Source organism: Cladophialophora psammophila, assembly GCF_000585535.1.
Source record: "Cladophialophora psammophila CBS 110553 chromosome Unknown aczJe-supercont1.28, whole genome shotgun sequence".
Classification (NCBI taxonomy): domain Eukaryota; kingdom Fungi; phylum Ascomycota; class Eurotiomycetes; order Chaetothyriales; family Herpotrichiellaceae; genus Cladophialophora; species Cladophialophora psammophila.
The window spans coordinates 341,695-360,038 of NW_006912949.1; the positions used below are offsets into that span (position 1 = coordinate 341,695).

Here is an 18,344-nt window from a genome sequence, read left to right on the forward strand (position 1 = left end):
GAAGAATTTTGAGAATGTTGCTTAGCCCTGCATACTACACATATGACACATACAACAAATGGGGTCTAGATGATGATGATGATGATGATGATGATGGTGATGACAATCATACCGATTAGACCGCCACGCAAGCCCGATGCCATGGTGAGGACGTTGGACCTCCTGAAAACGCGGTTCCAGGGCGCTGGGTTTGTGGCCGAGATGGTCGACAATCTCTACGACGCCTTCCTTGACCCGCCAGCGAGGTCTCGGCAGCTTCACCATTACCACAGGGTAGACACGATGCCTTATCTAGAAATATAAACTCAAACCCTCAAAGAGAAGAACGAGTCGGAGACTGAACCCCTAGCAAAGATTGTCCGATTCATTCAACGTGGCCTGTCCATGGACATAGTTCACGTGGTTGTGTGGAACTAATAGATCTTTCAATGGTTCAATACTCGGATTTTTTGGGTTCTTCTGCCCAGGGTCAGAGAAGCACAGTGTATGGAGTATGTTACTGTATAATGATAATTAAATTGATCACAATTTACATAGAAACCACATCACGCGTCGCCATTGAAATTCCTGCAGCAGTGCCAAGAAAAGCCCCCGAAACACTTGCCTACAAATCATCACTGCCCGTAGATCCTCCATGAGTGTTGAGGGCGAAACTGCGCAGTCTACTATATGTCTTCATGAACTCAAGTATCAACAACATGTTGTCAAGCGCCTCGCCCCAGTCAGTACCCATATCCAGGTAGCTAGCTCACATATGTCGAGAGTTATGTCAAGCACAGTTGGTACTAGGCATGAGAGGCCATTCGTAATATCTAAAATCTACGATATCTGTGTTTGTGAACTATTTTCCGTTTTCGGGCGAAATCGGTCAGCAAGGAAGTAGTTATAAAATATTCAAGCGGTCGGTCAAGATCTCACTAACCTCGTAATCGCCCGACATTTCAGTGCCCGAGGGGAACAATTTGTCTAGCTCTGACGTCCACTGACGCGAGTCTGCGTCCGGATTCCATTCGCGGCATTTGAAAGCCAGGTTGCGAGCGTGTTCGGCCACCTCTCGAGGAAAGCTTATGTTCAGCTGGCCGCCGCTGGCATAGTCGAGTCGGGCGAACATTCCGGCAACGATTTCGATCAAAGTAACGTCGGATTGTGCACGGGGATTCGTGGGCGAGCGCACAATGTTGAGGAATAAATTCGTCGCAGCGAGAACAGGAAAGTAGAACATCAGCCTAAACTCATCAGAACTCCGATCAGGTCGTCATCAGCAAAGCAGAGATGGTGAGAAGGTGAGACTACATGGGCAGATATGGAAGAGATGGGCGCGAAGCCGAAGAGGTGCGCTGGGTCAAAGTGGCAGATATTGGAACAAGGAAACTTACCAGGCAGGCGTACTGGCGTCGATGGCAAATCTTTGGCTATCGAGAACGATGGCTCGAGATGCCTCAGCGATAATGGAGGCACTTTCCTGGGCCTGCTTGGCGTATTCGGCGCTCTGTCGCTGCTGCAATTGACTCTCCCTCCATGGCTGGGCGAAGACGGAGTGCAGCACGCACAGAGCTCCGTGGAAGCAATGTTGAAGGAACAGGAAATGGATGTGGCTGATACGAGGATGGAGAACTTTGGGCCGATTGGGCGTGTAGAGAAGGTATTCTTGCCTCAAGTCGGCGTACCACGCCCGCAAGTCGGCGTCGAGTTTCTTGACGGTCTTGCTAATCTCCTCAATCGACCGTACTCGCGACTTAGTGCCGAAGAGTTCCCTCTCGATAGCATACGAGATCTGTGCGTGGCGAACGGAAGCAAGGAGGAGCCCCAGGTCGGTGTGAGTGTCGTGCCGGGGCGCGGTCGGTAATGCCACGTTGATATCGTCGTCGCGGATCATCTATGGGACGCATTATTCGTCAGAATTCCAATTAAAGCAATTAAGAGGGGGCAGGTGATGCGGTGACACTTACTGACGGTCGACCAGACCTATAGGCAATGTGTTTGTCGTATAAATACATCACCCAGAGCAGCCAGTTTCGCGTGGCCTTCTCAGATTCGGAGAGGCTACATTGGGAAGGGGGTTGTAGATGAAGTCGTTTGGAGAAGGCCAAACGGATTGCCGTGGATAGCAACATATACTCTAATGAAGGAGCCGAGATTCCTTCACAGTAAAAAGCCTATGTCGAAATTAGTTACCAAAGTCGGCGGTAAGTCGTAGAAGTCCGACTGACCATAAGCAGGATGCACTCGATAGCACTAATGTTGGAGGGCATGTACACCAGATTAGTGTGGACAGCGAGAGCATTCTCAAAGTACAACCAGGATTGTCTCTGCGCTGTTGCATAGTTCACCGGTCCACCGCCTCGACCTAGTACAAGGCGACTTCCGATGGCAAACACGGTGTTTCGGAGGCTATACCAGGCAAAATCGGCACCGACGGGTTCTGATTGCGAATAATGCTGTTGAAGTCGACACTCGAAGGCCTGGCGTGGCACCAATCCCAGTGTGTGCTCAATGCTCTCTTCAAAATAGGCTAAGAACAATAAAGCGAGTCAGTTTCGATATTTAATTCTTCTTGGAGTGATTTCGAAGACTCACCGGTAGCCCAGAGCATCGCTGTCTCATAGTCAGGATCGGGTTGCCGCTCAATTGAAAGCGGCCTCGTCATTTTCAACGATCGTGTTATGGTCACAGCAAGTCTGCTTGCACATTTATGGAAGTCCGAGTTGCCCAGTTGTTGGCAAACCCAGTCGGCACCAAGTGGAGAGCAGAGGCCCAGGAAAGATGCTCTGCCTGGGTTTCGCCTGTCAGTGTGTTATACAGGAGATTCTCTCGAATAGTCTTCGTACCGATATGTTCCTGATCATCACCCTAGCAATTCAAAATTTAGTCAATGGACTCGAACAGAGTGCACTATGTGAGGAACTCAGACTCACTTCTTGCTGGGGCGACTGCGGAGTTTCATAAGGTATGTCGGTGGTATCCTCGACAATAAGCGTACGCCCGTTTGCATCGTCTACGTGGTCGCCGTCGCGGCCCTGCCGCGCAGGAGAAGGTATCTGCTGCGATTGGGCACGGGAAGCTGGAGCTGGAGCTGGAGCTGGAGCTGGCCTTGAAATATTGTGGGACACATTGCCCATGTCCAAGATCGAGTCAGACAGTGGCAAATTGATGTCTGAGGGCGCAGGATCATGAAGGTGAAACACCATGGGGGCAGCATCCGTCGAGCTAGATATCCAGTCCGGTAATCTAGGCAAAGACATGTCGTTGCTATCGGGAGGACCATATGAACGGCATGACGAAGGTGATTTCGGCGACGATTCTGACCTTATCGACGGTCGGACCGATTTGGAATTTGGTTGCTGGATCACGGCTCCATCAGAATAGTTAATGGGAGCGGAGGATGCGGTGATCGGGGATCTTCTAGGGGCCTCTTGACGGACCAGCTGCTCTAGCGAAGCAACACGTTGCTCTAGAGAGGCCTGGCTGTGGCTTCTCTTTTTGCTTGCCGACTGGTCAGGAAAGACGCATTGCTCCCTATGGGCCTGCTCGTTGACGTTCTTAATCACCTCTCTCTGGTGGTAGCATCAGGGCGACCACTTACAATACAATTTGCGCAAGGCCGGGTTCCTGTACCTGCGTGCTGTTAGTAAACATAGCGAAGGGCGCAATGTAATCTAGCCGGGAGGGGGTGAGGCTGAATTGCCTTACATTTAGTCTTCTTCAAACGACAGTATTGGCAAGCGACTGAGCATTTGGGGACATCTGGGCGGGCAGGCATCGTCTCGATGTGCCGGCGACCGTGATTTTCAAGCCTTTAGGAGCGTTCGGTGTCCAGGCGCTCATTCATGTACTCCTGCACAAGGCCATAATCAAGACATAGCAGAGATGAGGTGTGCGCTGCAGATTCTATTAGTCCTCTCGTCTCTCAGTTCTCTCAAACCCCTCTTACCAGTCCGGAGGATCCTGCCACAAAAAAGGAGAGAAGTTCACGAGCAGGAGGCGAACCCCAGAAATGCCCCCGTGTTTGCGGGGGATGTCATGTGACTTTGGGGATACCAACCTGTTACGCAGATTTCAAATCGAGACGTGTTACTGTATGATGGCCCCGGGTGCAGCGGATTCAATTCCGAAGCGAACCTCAACGCGGGCAAAGTCCTAGGTACAGAGATATGCAGCAGAACAGCTGTCCGCGCTAATTTATGTTAATGTAACACCAATGACGCCACAGATGTCTGTAAAAGTGATTTTTGTAGGTCGATCTATTTCAACTTTTTGACTCTTCGCCCGTTAGCCTTCGTCTTTGCCATTATTTGCACCCTGTTAGACATATCGCGAAGCGGTACTCTCACAAGCCAGTTGTATTGATGAGGGGCTCCATGGACGCTGTTGAAGTATCGGGAGGAGCGATTGAAGATGCTGTTGGGCCTGACAAAGTTGAGAAAGGTTCTCTTGAAGGTTTGGATAACGCTGCAGCTCATTCTCTATGTCAGGTTCCATCTCTCAATGGCTTGCAGCTCCGGTCAAAGCAAGAGAAGCTGAGTGGCCCCGAGCTAGTCGTCCAAATTGTATTCAACGATCAACTGTGGCACTCAAGGTATTGCTCTTGCCGATCATTCAACTCGATATTCGCTCGCTCAGCAAGTTCAAGCGGTAACGCACATTTCGCTCGTATATTCGACTAAGCAGGTTGAGAAGGCGATAATGGTGCCTGTAAGGCAACTTAACGGGGAAAAAACAGGAATGCTCATTTCTAACGGTAAAGGAGAGTCGATTGGTATTGTTATGTCGGGGTAGGGAACTCATTTCTCTTCTCTGTGGGAATCTCTACTGAAATCAGAATTCAAGGTCATCATTAGGCCGAAAATGATCCCCTTTGTAAAACTCTGTCCACAAACCCTTCCAGGAACGATTATACAGGAATATCACACTCCAAGTCATCCGCACTGGTATACGACAAAGAATTTCTCAATTGAACCAGTTTCACGACTTCTCGGCCCCGGCAACGCCCCCGGCCTAAGTCCGATTGAGAAGACCTAGCAGTGGCCAGAGAAGAGAACTACGTACTCCAGTTCCCTGGCGTCTAGGACGGCGCTTGGAAAAGCATGGATAAAGAAGTGGAATACTCTTCCACAGCTCGAGACGCAAAAATGGGTTGAAGGAGTCGTTCATAATATTCAGGAGGTTATTCGTCTTGAAGAGGATAATGAATCTAGAGAGAGAAGAGACATGAAGCGTAGTTACAAGGACGTCACAAGATTCGCGAGCTCTTCAAGCATTCCTGGATCACAGACGAGGACAATATAAAGACTCAGGAAGACCAGGAATTTATCAGCGAGAGCACCAGCAACGACGTCGGCGAAGATAACTACAACGAGCAAACGATGCGAGATCCTCAAAGCTATGGCGATGGGAACAAAAGACACCCAACTTTTTGTGGGTGTTCTCTGATGTGAGTGGGTTGGACCTGAAGAGTTGTCTTGATGAGGAACGACGGCGAGCTCAGTATTGGAAATTGGCAGCACGTCTCGGAGGCCGAAGCATACTATACAGCTAGGGGACGAGATGGCACTCTTTTCCTTTCCTTCTCTCCAGATTTGCTCTCTGTGTTACCTGGCAGACTTGTTAGTTGGCAGAACTCATTTCGAACGCTCACATGAGGCATCAAATCGGCGCCTCTGTCTTGGATTTACACAGTATCCTGAATCAACGCCGTACGTAACTGAGACCTTTGCGACTTGGGCAACTTCGACGTTCTCAAATCAATCGACTCTGTCATACCATTTGTATGGGAACTTGTTCTGCCCAGGAGCTAAAGAACACTAAAATTTTAGCGCGGACGCTCTGTGTAATGGCTCGATGTTCCGGAGGGTACCGTTAGTGTCCTTCCGGTACCGGATACACATTCAACACGAGTTTCCGTAGCCCAACCCGTACCGGCTGATCGACGTCGGCTGAAAGAAAAAATACTTCCATGAAGCCTTGAACACAGAGTCACAACAATTCTCCGTCCGATTCTGCTAGTCTCTTCGTTGTAGATTCAAGCCATCTCCGGAATATCACATGACGTGCTAGCGCCACCCACACGAAGTACGTTATCTCCGTTCGGCTGATTGATGAATAGATTTACTGCAGCGGAATCGAGCGAGGACCAATCTCAACTCTCTTCTTCAATACCTCAGGACTGAGTCCGTCTCGTAACTTCTCAAGCATCTCCTCGGGGTCGAAGTCGGTACCGATTGGGTTTTCTTCGAAATACTTGGACTTCATAAATTCTGTCGCTGCGTGGGCAGTGTCAAAGTTGTCCACCTGCGTCTCGATCTGATTACCGTCCGGGTCGGCGTAGTATATGCTGGTGGTGGGACCGTGGTTCACGCTCCAGATGGGTAGGATGCCCAAGGCTTTGCGTTGTTGATATGCCTCGAGGAGGTCATCCAGGGTGTCGAAACTGAAGGCTGTGTGCTCTAATCCGCAAGACTTAACATTCTTCGGTGCAGTTCCCGGAATGCCTGCGATCGCAATACGATGGTGTTCGTCGTCGTAAGTGAGAAAGGACAGAAAATTGTTTTCAAAAATGGCGCGCGCTCCTAGAAAGTCCTTGTAGAACTGTACCATCTTCTGAAGATTTTCACTGCTTGTGCGGAGCACCACATGAGCAAACTTGCTCGGACTCCTGACTGTGGGTGTCTGTGCCATGATTCAGGTCTTGTGACTTATCTAACAAGGGACGGGATAATGGAGCTCAATGTGTTAAGGTAAAGCCAGCAAGAAAATCGATGGCTCGGTCGGGCTTCATAAAGCTATCTGGCTAGAGCTTAACTTGGACGTCCGGCCGGACGCGCAGCCGAGGAGTCGGACTGTCTAAGCTCTATTATCCTCCGGCTGCACAACGTCCCACCATCACTGGGCCGGGGAATATCAAAACGAAACATCACCACACACGAAACATCCACGAGTCTGTGGAGAGTCGACCCCGGGCTCCGGACAGAGGCGCCAGAGTCAATGAAGTTATACTGAACCTATCGCTGTCCGCGGGGGATACCCGCGGGGGGAGGCATGGGACTGACTCGAGGGCCCTGAGATCGACTCTAGTCAGTGAACGCCAGCCTTACGGCGGGGATCAGCAGAGTATATAACGAAGTATGTGGCGTAACGTACCCTAATCTTGAGAAACAACATAGTGAGCCTAGAATTCTTAGTGGTGTGTCCGACGCATCATGGACCAGCAACTATCCCCCGTGGTGCTCGCCACGGTTTCGGCAGGCATCATCCTCTATGTTATTTACAAATTTCTCAAAATTGGCAGCAGACCAGCAGATTTACCACCCGGCCCTCCTACGATACCAATCCTAGGAAACATTCACCAGGTAAAGAACCGTCCAAAGAGCGACAGCTGAGCTGCCGTAGCTGAGTGCAATGATCATAGATCCCGGCCGAGCGACCTCATCTTCAATTTCAGAAATGGGCCCAAGAATACGGGTCAGTATCAATCCAACTCTGTCTTCGCACTCAATCCTTGCTAACAGAAACCCCAGGCCGATTTACTCGCTAATGCTCGGAACCACGACCATGATTGTTCTTTCGTCGCCGAAGACGGTGAAAGATCTCATGCAGGACCGAAGTGCCATATACTCCTCCAGACCGGACATGTACCTTGCACACGATGTGGCTAGCAATTGTCAACGATTTGTCACTATGGTTCGCTCTTGGTCCCGACGCGAGATGGGAAACAGAAATGCAACTGCTAATTGATTTAGAAATATGGACCGATGTGGAGACTCGTTCACAAGATGATGCACAATACGCTCAACATCAAGACGGCCGTAGCCTATGTCCCGTATCAGGATCTCGAGAACAAAAACATGCTATTAGGCCTGCTGGAGCGACCGGACGACTTTGTCCTGCACCTAAGACGGTACACCAGCTCGCTGACGACCCAAATGGTTTACGGCTTCCGCACCATTAGTACCGCAGATCCGCGGATGATTCAATTCTTTAGGGTGAGGTGACGACTCTGCTGTTTTCCAGTACAAGTCTGTCGGTATGTGCTAACCTAATTCACAGGGCTTCGAGAGATGGGGCAAGATAGCTGGCAGTGCTAGCGCTCAGATTATGGACTGCTTTCCCATCCTTCGCAGAATCCCGGCCCCGTTTAATCCAGAGTATAGAAATGCAGCAGAACTGTACCAAGAGGAGCGCAAGCTGTACGTTGGCCATTGGAATGATGTCAAGGAAAGAATTTTGCGCGGGACCTGTTTGGTGCGTTATTGCCATACAGCACGAGTATTCTTATTCCTTCTTTTCTGCAATGAACTAACACCACCTCTCAAAGCCGTGTTTTAGCGTCGACGTCTTCCTCGCCCAAGAGAAAGAACATTTCACTGACGAACAGGCTGCGTATATTTCTGGATCGCTCCTTGAAGGAGGGTCTGACACTACTTCGGGAACACTAGTGGGTTTCATTCAGGCGATGTTGGTGTTTCCCGAGACCCAAAAAGCCGCACAAGAGGAGATTGACAAAGTCGTGGGCTTCGATCGTATGCCGGAGATGGATGATGCCCCTAACTGTCCATATATTCGGTCATGCGTGAAAGAAGCCATTCGGTGGATGCCAACTTTGATCCTGGGGTCCCCTCACGGATTGATCCAGGAAGACCACTATATGGGTTATAGAATACCTAAGGGCGCTGCTATCGTCAACAATAACTGGTAAGGACCTAAGATTTGTTGAGGTCCCTTTCGGTGGTTCGTATGTATCGAGGCTCACGCTAATAGGACGATTAACATGGATCCGGAACGCAACCCTAATCCCCGAAAGTACGATCCCATGCGATTCATCAACGACTCTCAGAGCGAATTCCAGTCTGCCACCAACTCCGACGAGAATCAGCGCCAGAATTGGATCTTCGGAGCCGGCCGTCGTATGTGTCAAGGGATGCATATTGCCGAACGTTCGCTGTTTCTTGCCGCCGCCCGCATCGTCTGGGCTTTCAACATCGACAAGCCAATCGGTCCGGACGGTCAGCCCATTGTTCCGGACATTGAAGACCTCGTGGGCGGAACCACGGTGCTACCCAGGGACTTCCGCATCGATATGACTCCTCGCAGCTCCAAGAAGGCAGAGATGATTAGAGAGGCATGGAAGCGTTGTGAAGAAGACCTTCTTGATCCGGTCACCAAGCAGTGGATGAAGATACCCGAGGGGATGAAGTTTGGCACCTATGTTCCAAAGAAGGTGCAGGAAATGACGGCATGATAATGCATGAAACTTGAAACCGGCCAGACAGGACAGACCACACTGCTCTACAAGGGAGAAGATGTGTCCGACCAGGCTTAGAGACGAAACCTTCCTAAACGTTTGGGTGTTACTCTCATTTATATACGCGTTGGAGGTAGGGCTGGCGCTGGTCAATAGCTCGCAGTGTCGAATACCTTAGGCCTTGTCTGCCTGCAAGTTGACAATGAGCCTCACCAGTATTAGCCTGAGGCTGGTGGTTAGCGCCAAAATATTTGGTCATTTATTTCTGAGGCATCGCCGCATACACCACAACACCATGTACTGTAACAGAGCACTTCAGGGTTCGGCGTGCACGTGCAACAACGCACAGAGGCCTGTCCAGCAGGTCGGGAATCGAGAACGCGTTTCTGGTTGACGCTGACAAGACAACACCACCACCAACACCACCCAGAGAGGCAGCGACTAGGGCAACGAACGCCTAGCACAGCGGCGGCATTGAGGACTGGACAGAACTGATAAAAACATTCAGGAATTAGGTAGACGGCACCAAAAAGGCCATAAAATTGATGATACTCTGCTCGAACTGTAAAGAATGGCACTCTGCCAGCACTGTAAACTGCCTAGCACTCCCCTGCCAGCCCATTTTAGTTTGACATGTGACTAGACAACTCTCCCCCCTGCTACCACTCATTACAATATCTTCTTAATTATTAGGGATTCCTTGGCAAGTAAACATAATCTAGCGACAAGCGTATATATAAGGTACCCCTGTAGTATATGATTGATACTGTACACGACTCCAAGTATGAGACAAGGAAGATTGCGCCTCCCATGCGGGAAGTGTGCTAGTAATAAGGATGCACTCCCTGAGTCGCATTTATGCTTGGCTGGTGGCCTGATTATTCTCCGATGTGTTAGGCGTCGGTCCTTCCGATGTTTAGCCGAACCGGTAACATTAAGCGAATTCGCGGAGAGGTTCCCGAAGGGACCGAGGGGAAGTCTTGGCATCTCAGCATCGAGGGAAAGAGACCCTCCAAAAGCGGTGGCAATGACCGCCAAATTCGGCGGGACATTTCCCTGCAACCCGCCTTCTGTTGTAAATTCAGGGATGTCACCACGAGCCCTCCCCTTGCAGAGCGTGCTTGGTGCATAATTTCCTTTGCCCGAATATTACCCTGCCAAAGTCCTTATGGCAGTCAAAGTGTTCATGTAGGAGGCCGCACATTTCGAAAACAGATTTCGCAAGCTGACAATTATCTAGCACAGGTACCACAGGCTACATAGGTGGTGACACCTTGTATGCACTGAACCAGAAATACCCAGAATGGGAATACTGTGTGTTTGCAGATTTCGCAGGACCTGTTTCTCCACCGGGACTCCATTCTGTCTATATCTCTTTGCAGCAGTCTTGTCGTGCCGGTCCCTTTTTGGGGGATTGATATGAAAATCAAAGAGGTCCTCCACGTGCGCTACCGGTTCCGGCTGCTGACATCATCTACTAGGTGCCCTGATCAGGACGCAGGAGAAGGCGAGCCAAGTTGAACAGCAGTATCCCAAACTTCGCATCGTCCTGGGTGATCTGGACGACCCCGGCGTGCTCCGAGAGGAGAGTGCAAAAGCCGATATCGTCCTGCGTGAGTTGTAATCTCTGCAATCCAGATCGGAACTGTTCTCTAACCACTTTTCACACCATCAGACACTGCAGATGCATCGGATCACGAAGGTGCCGCTAAAGCCATCGCGGCCGGTCTCGCTGAAGGACATACGCCTGCCAACCCTGGATTCTGGCTCCATACTGGCGGGACCGGGATCTTGACTTATGAAGACTCCAAAAACAATCTTTTGGGAGAGTGGTCGACCAAGGAATATAACGACCTCAGTGGAGTGGACGAGCTGACCCACCTTCCTGATGATGCGTTCCATCGTAAGGTCGACAAGATCGTACTTGAAGCGGGAAGCAAATATGCGGACAGAGTCAAGACGGCGCTTGTTTGCCCGCCCACCATTTACGGTACGTCTCTGACGAGGGGAACTCTGTACTGTCACTGTTTTCTCTTGCAGGTCCGACTGGTACTAGAGTAAACTAACTCGTTACTGGTTTCCCCTTAGGCAATGGCCGAGGTCCCATCTCCAGGCGCTCTCGTCAGGTCTACGAACTGACCAAGCTCATCTTGCAAAAGGGGTACACGCCTATTGTAGGTTCAGGAAAAGCACGGTGGAATCACATCCACATCTATGACCTTGCCGCTGCGTTTATCCTACTGGCTGAGGCGGCTGTCGCTAAGAATATGTCCGATGAGATCTGGGGCGCGAAGGGCTATCATCTGTGCGAGAACGGCGAACACATCTGGGCCGACTTGGCCAAGAAGATATCGACCATCGCAGCGGACAGAGGCTACATTCCAGCCAACCCCGCGGAAAAACGACTCAATAAAGACGAGGCTCTCGAGGTAGCAGGCTTCGAGGCAGTGAGCTGGGGCTGGAATTCGCGAGGAAAGGCCGAACGATTGAGGAAGTTTCTGGCTTGGGAGCCCAAGGAGAAGAGCATCGAGGAGGAGGCCGATCGCATAGTTGAGGCGGAGAGATCGAGATTGCAGGGTAAAATGCTATTATCCTGATAGTAGTGGATGGAACCTCGATTTTGGCAGGGCACTTATAGTTAGTTCCGTGTCTAAGATACGGCCAATATACAACATGTCCTTCCCCTTTTATCTGTCGTCCCGCTATGCTCAGGGCCTGTGCGTGACGGACTGGGACATTGCAGGATTCTCTGATCCACAAGATGCGAGATGAATTTGCCCTTTCAGCAACAATTAAAGTTTCCCCTTCTCGTCCGGCCGTTTGTCCTGATCAGTCCCTGAGGAAACTGTGCAACATCCGCCACCCCTCACCTGGTCCGTCCACGAAAAGACAGCAGTGCCTCGTGGAATGAGCAACAGGACACGAAAGGCAAGATAAAGAAAGCTCTCAAGTACCTGATTGCACAACAAACACGGGGGCTCTGGTTATTCGCTGCCAGACCAGAAGGAGTGAGGAAAGATTCTCGCTCGAAGACCATTGTCTTGCAGACAACAATAGCAGCAGTGGCAGGAGCAGGAAGAGGAGGGGGAGGACAGTCGCCTCATTGTCACTCAGTCACTCATGATGGATTGATGCTCTACCCTCCACCAACAGATAATGTTCGCTGCCCAAGTGGTGCAGGACGAGACCGACGCCTTGTCGAGCACAGGTCAGTGCCGTGGCTCATCCGATTCCTTGCGATGCCCCTGTGATAGCAATGACTTTGTCGCGCAGTATTCCGGCCGTCGATGTGGGATAGAATATGTTGTATTATGATTTTAATACGAGGCCAAGAGACCTTTGCCCAGGAAGGGTCAGTGGGCGGAAGAGTTGAAACCCCCGAATTTTGAGCGGGCTCGGATGAAGGTTTTACTCTTTTACTCTATATTCATGTATATTACCCGTCTGTGTTTCGAAGGAACAAACATGGTCATTTTGCTGGAGTCGCATTCAAGAAGGCAACAGTTGATAAACCCGAATCGCAGACTTACCAGCATCCACCAGGAGTCCAGAACCACCACGCGCGGGCGCGGGGGCCACAAAGTCGACAATCTTCGGTCACGTATGGCAGTTCTCTTTGCGCCACGTTCAAACATAACCTTGATCGTACTCGCCTTCCGGGCCGTCTTCGTCATCACCAGCACTACCCGGCAAATCCAGAGGCTTGGGTGCTTGGGAGGATGTTAGATCTCACGTCGTCCAGTGAGATGGTAGCTTTGGACGTTGGTGGTACAGGATACTAGGAAGATGTGACGATGTCTTTAGCCCTCTTGCTTTATCCCTGTTAACGCTAAAAGTCCGAGAACTAGGTCTGCAGACTTGACCATCAGCTTAATAAAAGGAGCTACAGAGAGCAGCACGACAGTCTCAGTGGGGTTCGAGCTGCGAGCAAAAGCACTTGACAACAATGCACCTGGATCATATCCATCTCTCGGTGACCACTGACTACTTTAACAACCTCCATCTTGCTCTGCCCTTGCTTGATTTGCTTGTTTGCAATATCTTCTTCACTTTCTTGACAATCCCGTCATCATCGATGTCAAACCTCCTGAAGTTTTCAATGCCCGCGCCGGAATAACAAAAGTCAGCCATCGCCACGCTCGCCGTACAGAATCTTGCCCACCTGCTACTGACATAAGCTTCGACGCTTATTATGTGCTCTGCAATCCCGAGCACTTCGTTTCGGTATGTATCGGGTTGGGCCTCGAACAGATTGATGCACGTCATGCTTACCATCTTGGTCGAGATTCCGTGCTGCTCTGCCAGCTACTTCACGACCGCCACGGCGAATGGCAATTCAAAGCCGCATGAATCGAGGTTGAGGGCTGCGACGCGCCGCTGGGCGACAACGCACCCACACCGAAGGACTTTAGAACGATTTGTATTGGGTATCGCGGGGATGGCCGGATCTCGGGCCAGCGAGATAATGACAGACATACTGTATCCTTGGTCGCAGGTGCGAAAGCGGGCCATCCAGGCTTCGCGGCCTCGAGGATCACCACGTCTTTCAGAAAGAAGCTGAAATGCTGGTACCGTACGTGGGCACAATATCCATACCCAAAGAGTGCAACGTCCCTGGCCATGAGAGGTTCAAAGGCTACATGTGGCACTCTGCGCGTTGGAATCATACTGTCTCTCTCAAGGGGGAGCGTGTCGCTGTCATCGGCAATGGCTGCTCGGCCGCTCAATTAGTCACGTACGTGACCAAAGACGCCGCGCAGATATACCAGTTCCAACAATCAGCCCAATAGATCAATGAAAGGCCCAATCGCACCTTCACCGACTTTCAAAAATGGTGCTTCGATACGTGCCTCTTTGGGACCGCACTTGCCGCTTCTACCTGTGGAAGAAGACTGACGCCCTTCATAATCTATACCAATCCGATACATCCCGATCGCTGCATAACCGCGTCGCGGCCACCGAACAAGCCAAGGCGCACATGACCTCGATTGCACCAACAAATTAGCATAACCTGCTCATTCCCCGGCTCCCTCTCGGCTGCAAGAGACGAATCTTCGACCCTGGTTACCTGCAGAGTCTCCAAAGCCCCAATATCCAGCTGACAGCGGAACCTATCCTCGAAATTACCGAAACTGGCCTCCGAACTTCTAAACAGAGCATCGACGTCGACGTCATCATCCTCAGCGCGGGCTTCAAGATCCAGGATTTCTTGTCTCCCATCATTGTGAAAGGCGTCGGCGGCATCAGCTTGAACGAACAATGGAAAGACTGGCGAGGCGCACAAGCATACATAGGCGACGTTCGTCACCAGCTTCCCCAACTTCGGTATCGTGTCCGGCGAGGGGTCCCAAGGCCTTCCCCGCGCACAAACCTCCTCCAAATACCAATTACAGGCAAGTTGTTGGACTAGTCCAATTAAGCCTATCTCTGGAGACCTCTTGGCACTGCGGCACTGGCAGTATTTAAGCCTCTACCGTCACAGACAGAGCTTCTCTCCCTTCTCAATCGATCAGTCAATCAATCACGTTATGGCCTCCAGATTGGTCAATAGGTTGGCGCTTTAATAGTTGAACAACACCCTGCTCGATATGAACCGTTGTCAGCGGAAGACCGTAACCCTCGTCGCGGTTCTTCGATCACAACCCTGCGCCCAATCAAAACGTGAAGGATCTCTCCGACAACGCCCAGAGGCCTTGTCCTTCTAGAAGATAGATATGAAGTCTACATAGGAATTCGATCACATCAAGAGCATTGCAACTACTCGCATATACATTTGCAGACTCCTGCTAATGGTATACACTGTCAAGTCTTCAGTTCGTGGTTGAGCATGCACAGTCCACGTCTCAATCTTTGCCGCACCCTTGATGGAAACGAGGCACACAAACAAGTCACATGCGGCGTGGATAAGCATTTCCAGCCTCTGGAAGAAGTACCAGTGCTCAACTTGGGCGTCAATTATATTAAGAATGCATTGGCTGGACATGTTCTGCTGACGCGCGCGATCGGCGTGCCGTGGCCAGCCACGAAAGAGGTACTTCCAGGATTCATCGTTTGCAAATTTTGGAAATTTTGCAGCGATTGGTATTCAGGGGCTTAGGTCCATCTGGTTAAAGGATTATCACGACGTTATGCTGCACCTTGTACGGTGGTGATGACCATATGCCATTGTAGGTCACAACAGAAGCATCAGATGAAGCGATAGAGTGACCGAGGTGTTGCCATTGTGAGCTCCGTATATCTTCCCTCTTGTGGAACGGTATTGTCAAAATGGTTTTTGCTCTACCATTTCTTCACTAGAGACGTGGAAATGCTAAACCGGCCCTAGATCACCAGCTTTTGCAACCCTGGGTAAATGTTCCTCCCTGAAAATCCACGCCTTTGGAGCTCGAAGGCTTACAATCAGCGGCAAAGGGGGAGGGGGAGATGGCTTTAGTAAATTGCACGGCTTGAAGTCCCAACGGCAACCAACACGCGCAGTAGACTCGAGCCGTCCTCAGGTTTTTCGCTGAGTAAAACAAGCCCCAGAGCCCGGCGCGCTGCTCAGATTTTTTGGTCGGTCAATTTCTTATATTTCAGGTGCATCCATGAACCAAGTCAGGTTCGTCTGATCCACGTCATTCCGGGTGAACCCGTTTCCAAGAAATTGGAATTTGTTGTTGGTTATGTAAGTGATTCGGAAATCCTCGTATCGAGGTTCCCCGAGAAGTTCGTACCAGTGAAGTCGTGAGCCAGGGTACTGCGCCGTCACTGGGCCGTTGTGGTTCCCATTCTTATACCACGAAGCGCACGGCTGACTGTAAACGAGCCGTTTGAACATGGTATGGCACCAGTTGTAGTAATCACGCGACGCCGCGGCGGTGGGCTCCAGTGCCTTGATGTTCTCTCTCTGCATTTTCTGGAGAGTTTTCATCATGTAGCGTGTCATCCACTCGATGATTGCAAAAAAAGGACCGTGACTGCCAGGGGCACCGGGGCCAGTAAACTCTGTAAACAAAGTCAGGACATGTAAGCCGACTCATCCGAGGATAAAAAAGACTCACGGTAGAAGTTGGGGAAATGAGGAGTCATGATGGACAGGTAGCCTCGTGGGAAATGCCCATAAAAGCTTTTCAAATCAACTCCGTTCCGTCCAATGATGGGAAAAGATGGGGTGAAGGAGGTGTCGAAGCCGGTGGCGCAGACGATGATGTCCACAGCATAGTCCTTGCCTTTATCGTCAACGACGCCGTCCTCGGTGACACGGGCGACCCCCGATCGAATCATCTCGACATTATCCCTGGTAAAACAGGCCATATACTCGTCACCAGGAGAGAGCCGCCGACATCCCAGGCCGAAGTTGGGGATCAGATAGTCGGCGATCTCGTCCTTTCCGAGCTTTGCTCTCATGCGAGCTGCCATGGCTTCGCGAACGGCAAGCTGAATTTCACTGTCTTCGTGTTGCTAAGATCACATGGCTTATGAGAAACAGGGCAATACGTAGTGGCCGTGCTTGATAAATCACATACCTGGCGAAATCTGTTTCCGAGGTCTTCCTCAATATTTCGAATATAATCAACATATGCCGCCTGGTCTTTTCGAAACAATTCCTTCTGCTCTTCGCTGTCTGTGAAATTGTCAGGTGTCGCTCTCCATAGGAGCTTCTGGGAATTGCGAGGCTCTATCAATCCACGTACACTTGAAATTCGACCCTTCCGGCCCGGCGTACTTGGCCGCGAAGCCGGGGCTGAGCCACACTGGCGACCGCACAAAGTTCAGCAACTGTTTCACATCTGTAGAAACCATGATTAGCGCTTGACCAGGCTGAAAGAAGACCTACGGGACTGTCTTACGTGGTGCTACACCTGGCACAACTTGGATTGCAGAAGAACCGGAACCGATAACAGCCACCACTTTGTCTCGTAAGTCCACAGTGGTGTCCCACGAAGCCGTGTGCATTAAGTTGCCCTTGAAAGATTGTAGACCGGGAATATTGGGGTACTTCCATACACTTGACTCATTCATCAGCACACTTCACACTGCGTAGGACGGGAAGAAAAGGTACTTCAAAGCACCGCTCGTATTGAGAAAGATATCGGCTTCGTCCGTGAAGGTGCTCCCATCAGGTCGCTCCACCTTGAAAACCCACTTCCCTGAGTCGTCGTTCCAGTTGGCCTGACAAACTCTGTGCCTCAGTCTCACAAATCGGTGGAGATCAAACTTGTCTGCAGTATCCTGCAAGTATTTCAGGATCTCAGCAGCAGGAGAGTAGCTAAATCGTCTTCAGCATGACACAGCTCGCCACTGAAAATAGAGGTATTGTGACTTACAAGGAACTCCAGTTGGGATTGCGGTTCCAACTGAATTGATAGGCGTGGGAAGGAATGTCGCAGGCACACCCAGGGTATCTGTTCTCCAGCCAAGTGCCCCCAACCGCATCATTCTTCTCGTACAAGACTACGTCGACATCTTCCATGAGCTTGCCAAATTTGTACGCCACCTGGAGAGCCGTGGCGCCGGCTCCCGTGCAAATAACTCGCAGTTTTCGGTCACATTGATACATGGGCTCCTCCGTGATCTGGAAATCCCCAAAGTTCTGCCTGTACCAGGGGTTTGCGTGCGGTTTCTTGCTATGACTGGTGACCACCGGCGTCGAACTTGTTTCCGACTTGTCTGGCACGCCATTTGTCTTCTCCTCAAACTCTTCATCGTGACTAACGGCTTTGAACAGTGGTGGACCTTCCCCTGAAAAGGGATCCCAGACGATTTGTTGTACCATCCTGGTTTTTTTTTCTTTCAAAAAAAAAAAAAGAAATTGGATTATTGCTGGACCTTCAAACTACCGTTCTGTCCAGTGATGAAGGCAAATTCTATCAGTCTAGATAGCAGATAGTCGCATGGCGCAAAGCTGTGTACTTTGAATACTTTGGTATTAGACTGGAACAACAAAGAACTGCATGGCTTGAAGGTTGGGGGTGATGGTTCCCCGGCCACACCCCGCAAAGGTTCTATAGAGGTCAAGCCGCAGCACAGCAGCCTTGGCCCACCCATGGCAAGTCTAACTAACTACTTTCTGCGACCGGGCGGGGGCTGACTAACAAGTACTGCGTATTACGGAAGGCTCTCCACT

At 50.7% G+C, this 18,344-nt stretch overlaps 6 protein-coding genes across 6 annotated transcripts; 3 read left to right on the forward strand and 3 right to left on the reverse strand.

Annotated features, from left to right (window-relative positions):
• Positions 1-883: 883 nt before the first annotated feature.
• Positions 884-2,647, reverse strand: A1O5_11812 (uncharacterized protein; the record flags this gene model as incomplete). Its single annotated transcript, XM_007752382.1, has 5 exons — positions 884-1,226; positions 1,377-1,876; positions 1,950-2,156; positions 2,211-2,512; positions 2,578-2,647. 5 exons carry the CDS (start codon positions 2,645-2,647, stop codon positions 884-886), a joined length of 1,422 nt encoding a protein of 473 aa, XP_007750572.1.
• A 3,458-nt stretch (positions 2,648-6,105) lies between these two features.
• Positions 6,106-6,675, reverse strand: A1O5_11813 (uncharacterized protein; the record flags this gene model as incomplete). Its single annotated transcript, XM_007752383.1, has 1 exon — positions 6,106-6,675. One exon carries the CDS (start codon positions 6,673-6,675, stop codon positions 6,106-6,108), a length of 570 nt encoding a protein of 189 aa, XP_007750573.1.
• Positions 6,676-7,196: 521 nt separating this feature from the next.
• A1O5_11814 (uncharacterized protein) lies at positions 7,197-9,235 on the forward strand (the record flags this gene model as incomplete). Its single annotated transcript, XM_007752384.1, has 7 exons — positions 7,197-7,346; positions 7,406-7,458; positions 7,515-7,677; positions 7,737-7,979; positions 8,044-8,238; positions 8,312-8,688; positions 8,755-9,235. The coding sequence occupies 7 exons, from the start codon at positions 7,197-7,199 to the stop codon at positions 9,233-9,235; spliced, it is 1,662 nt and encodes a 553-aa protein (XP_007750574.1).
• Positions 9,236-10,406: 1,171 nt separating this feature from the next.
• Positions 10,407-11,835, forward strand: A1O5_11815 (uncharacterized protein; the record flags this gene model as incomplete). The annotated part of the gene is made up of 5 exons (XM_007752385.1): positions 10,407-10,426; positions 10,479-10,552; positions 10,720-10,851; positions 10,914-11,228; positions 11,327-11,835. 5 exons carry the CDS (start codon positions 10,407-10,409, stop codon positions 11,833-11,835), a joined length of 1,050 nt encoding a protein of 349 aa, XP_007750575.1.
• A 1,965-nt stretch (positions 11,836-13,800) lies between these two features.
• Positions 13,801-14,648, forward strand: A1O5_11816 (uncharacterized protein; the record flags this gene model as incomplete). The annotated part of the gene is made up of 2 exons (XM_007752386.1): positions 13,801-13,973; positions 14,285-14,648. The coding sequence occupies 2 exons, from the start codon at positions 13,801-13,803 to the stop codon at positions 14,646-14,648; spliced, it is 537 nt and encodes a 178-aa protein (XP_007750576.1).
• A 1,155-nt stretch (positions 14,649-15,803) lies between these two features.
• On the reverse strand, positions 15,804-17,993 carry A1O5_11817 (uncharacterized protein; the record flags this gene model as incomplete). The annotated part of the gene is made up of 7 exons (XM_007752387.1): positions 15,804-16,222; positions 16,279-16,678; positions 16,744-16,841; positions 16,912-17,007; positions 17,068-17,225; positions 17,280-17,486; positions 17,545-17,993. 7 exons carry the CDS (start codon positions 17,991-17,993, stop codon positions 15,804-15,806), a joined length of 1,827 nt encoding a protein of 608 aa, XP_007750577.1.
• Positions 17,994-18,344: the final 351 nt, after the last annotated feature.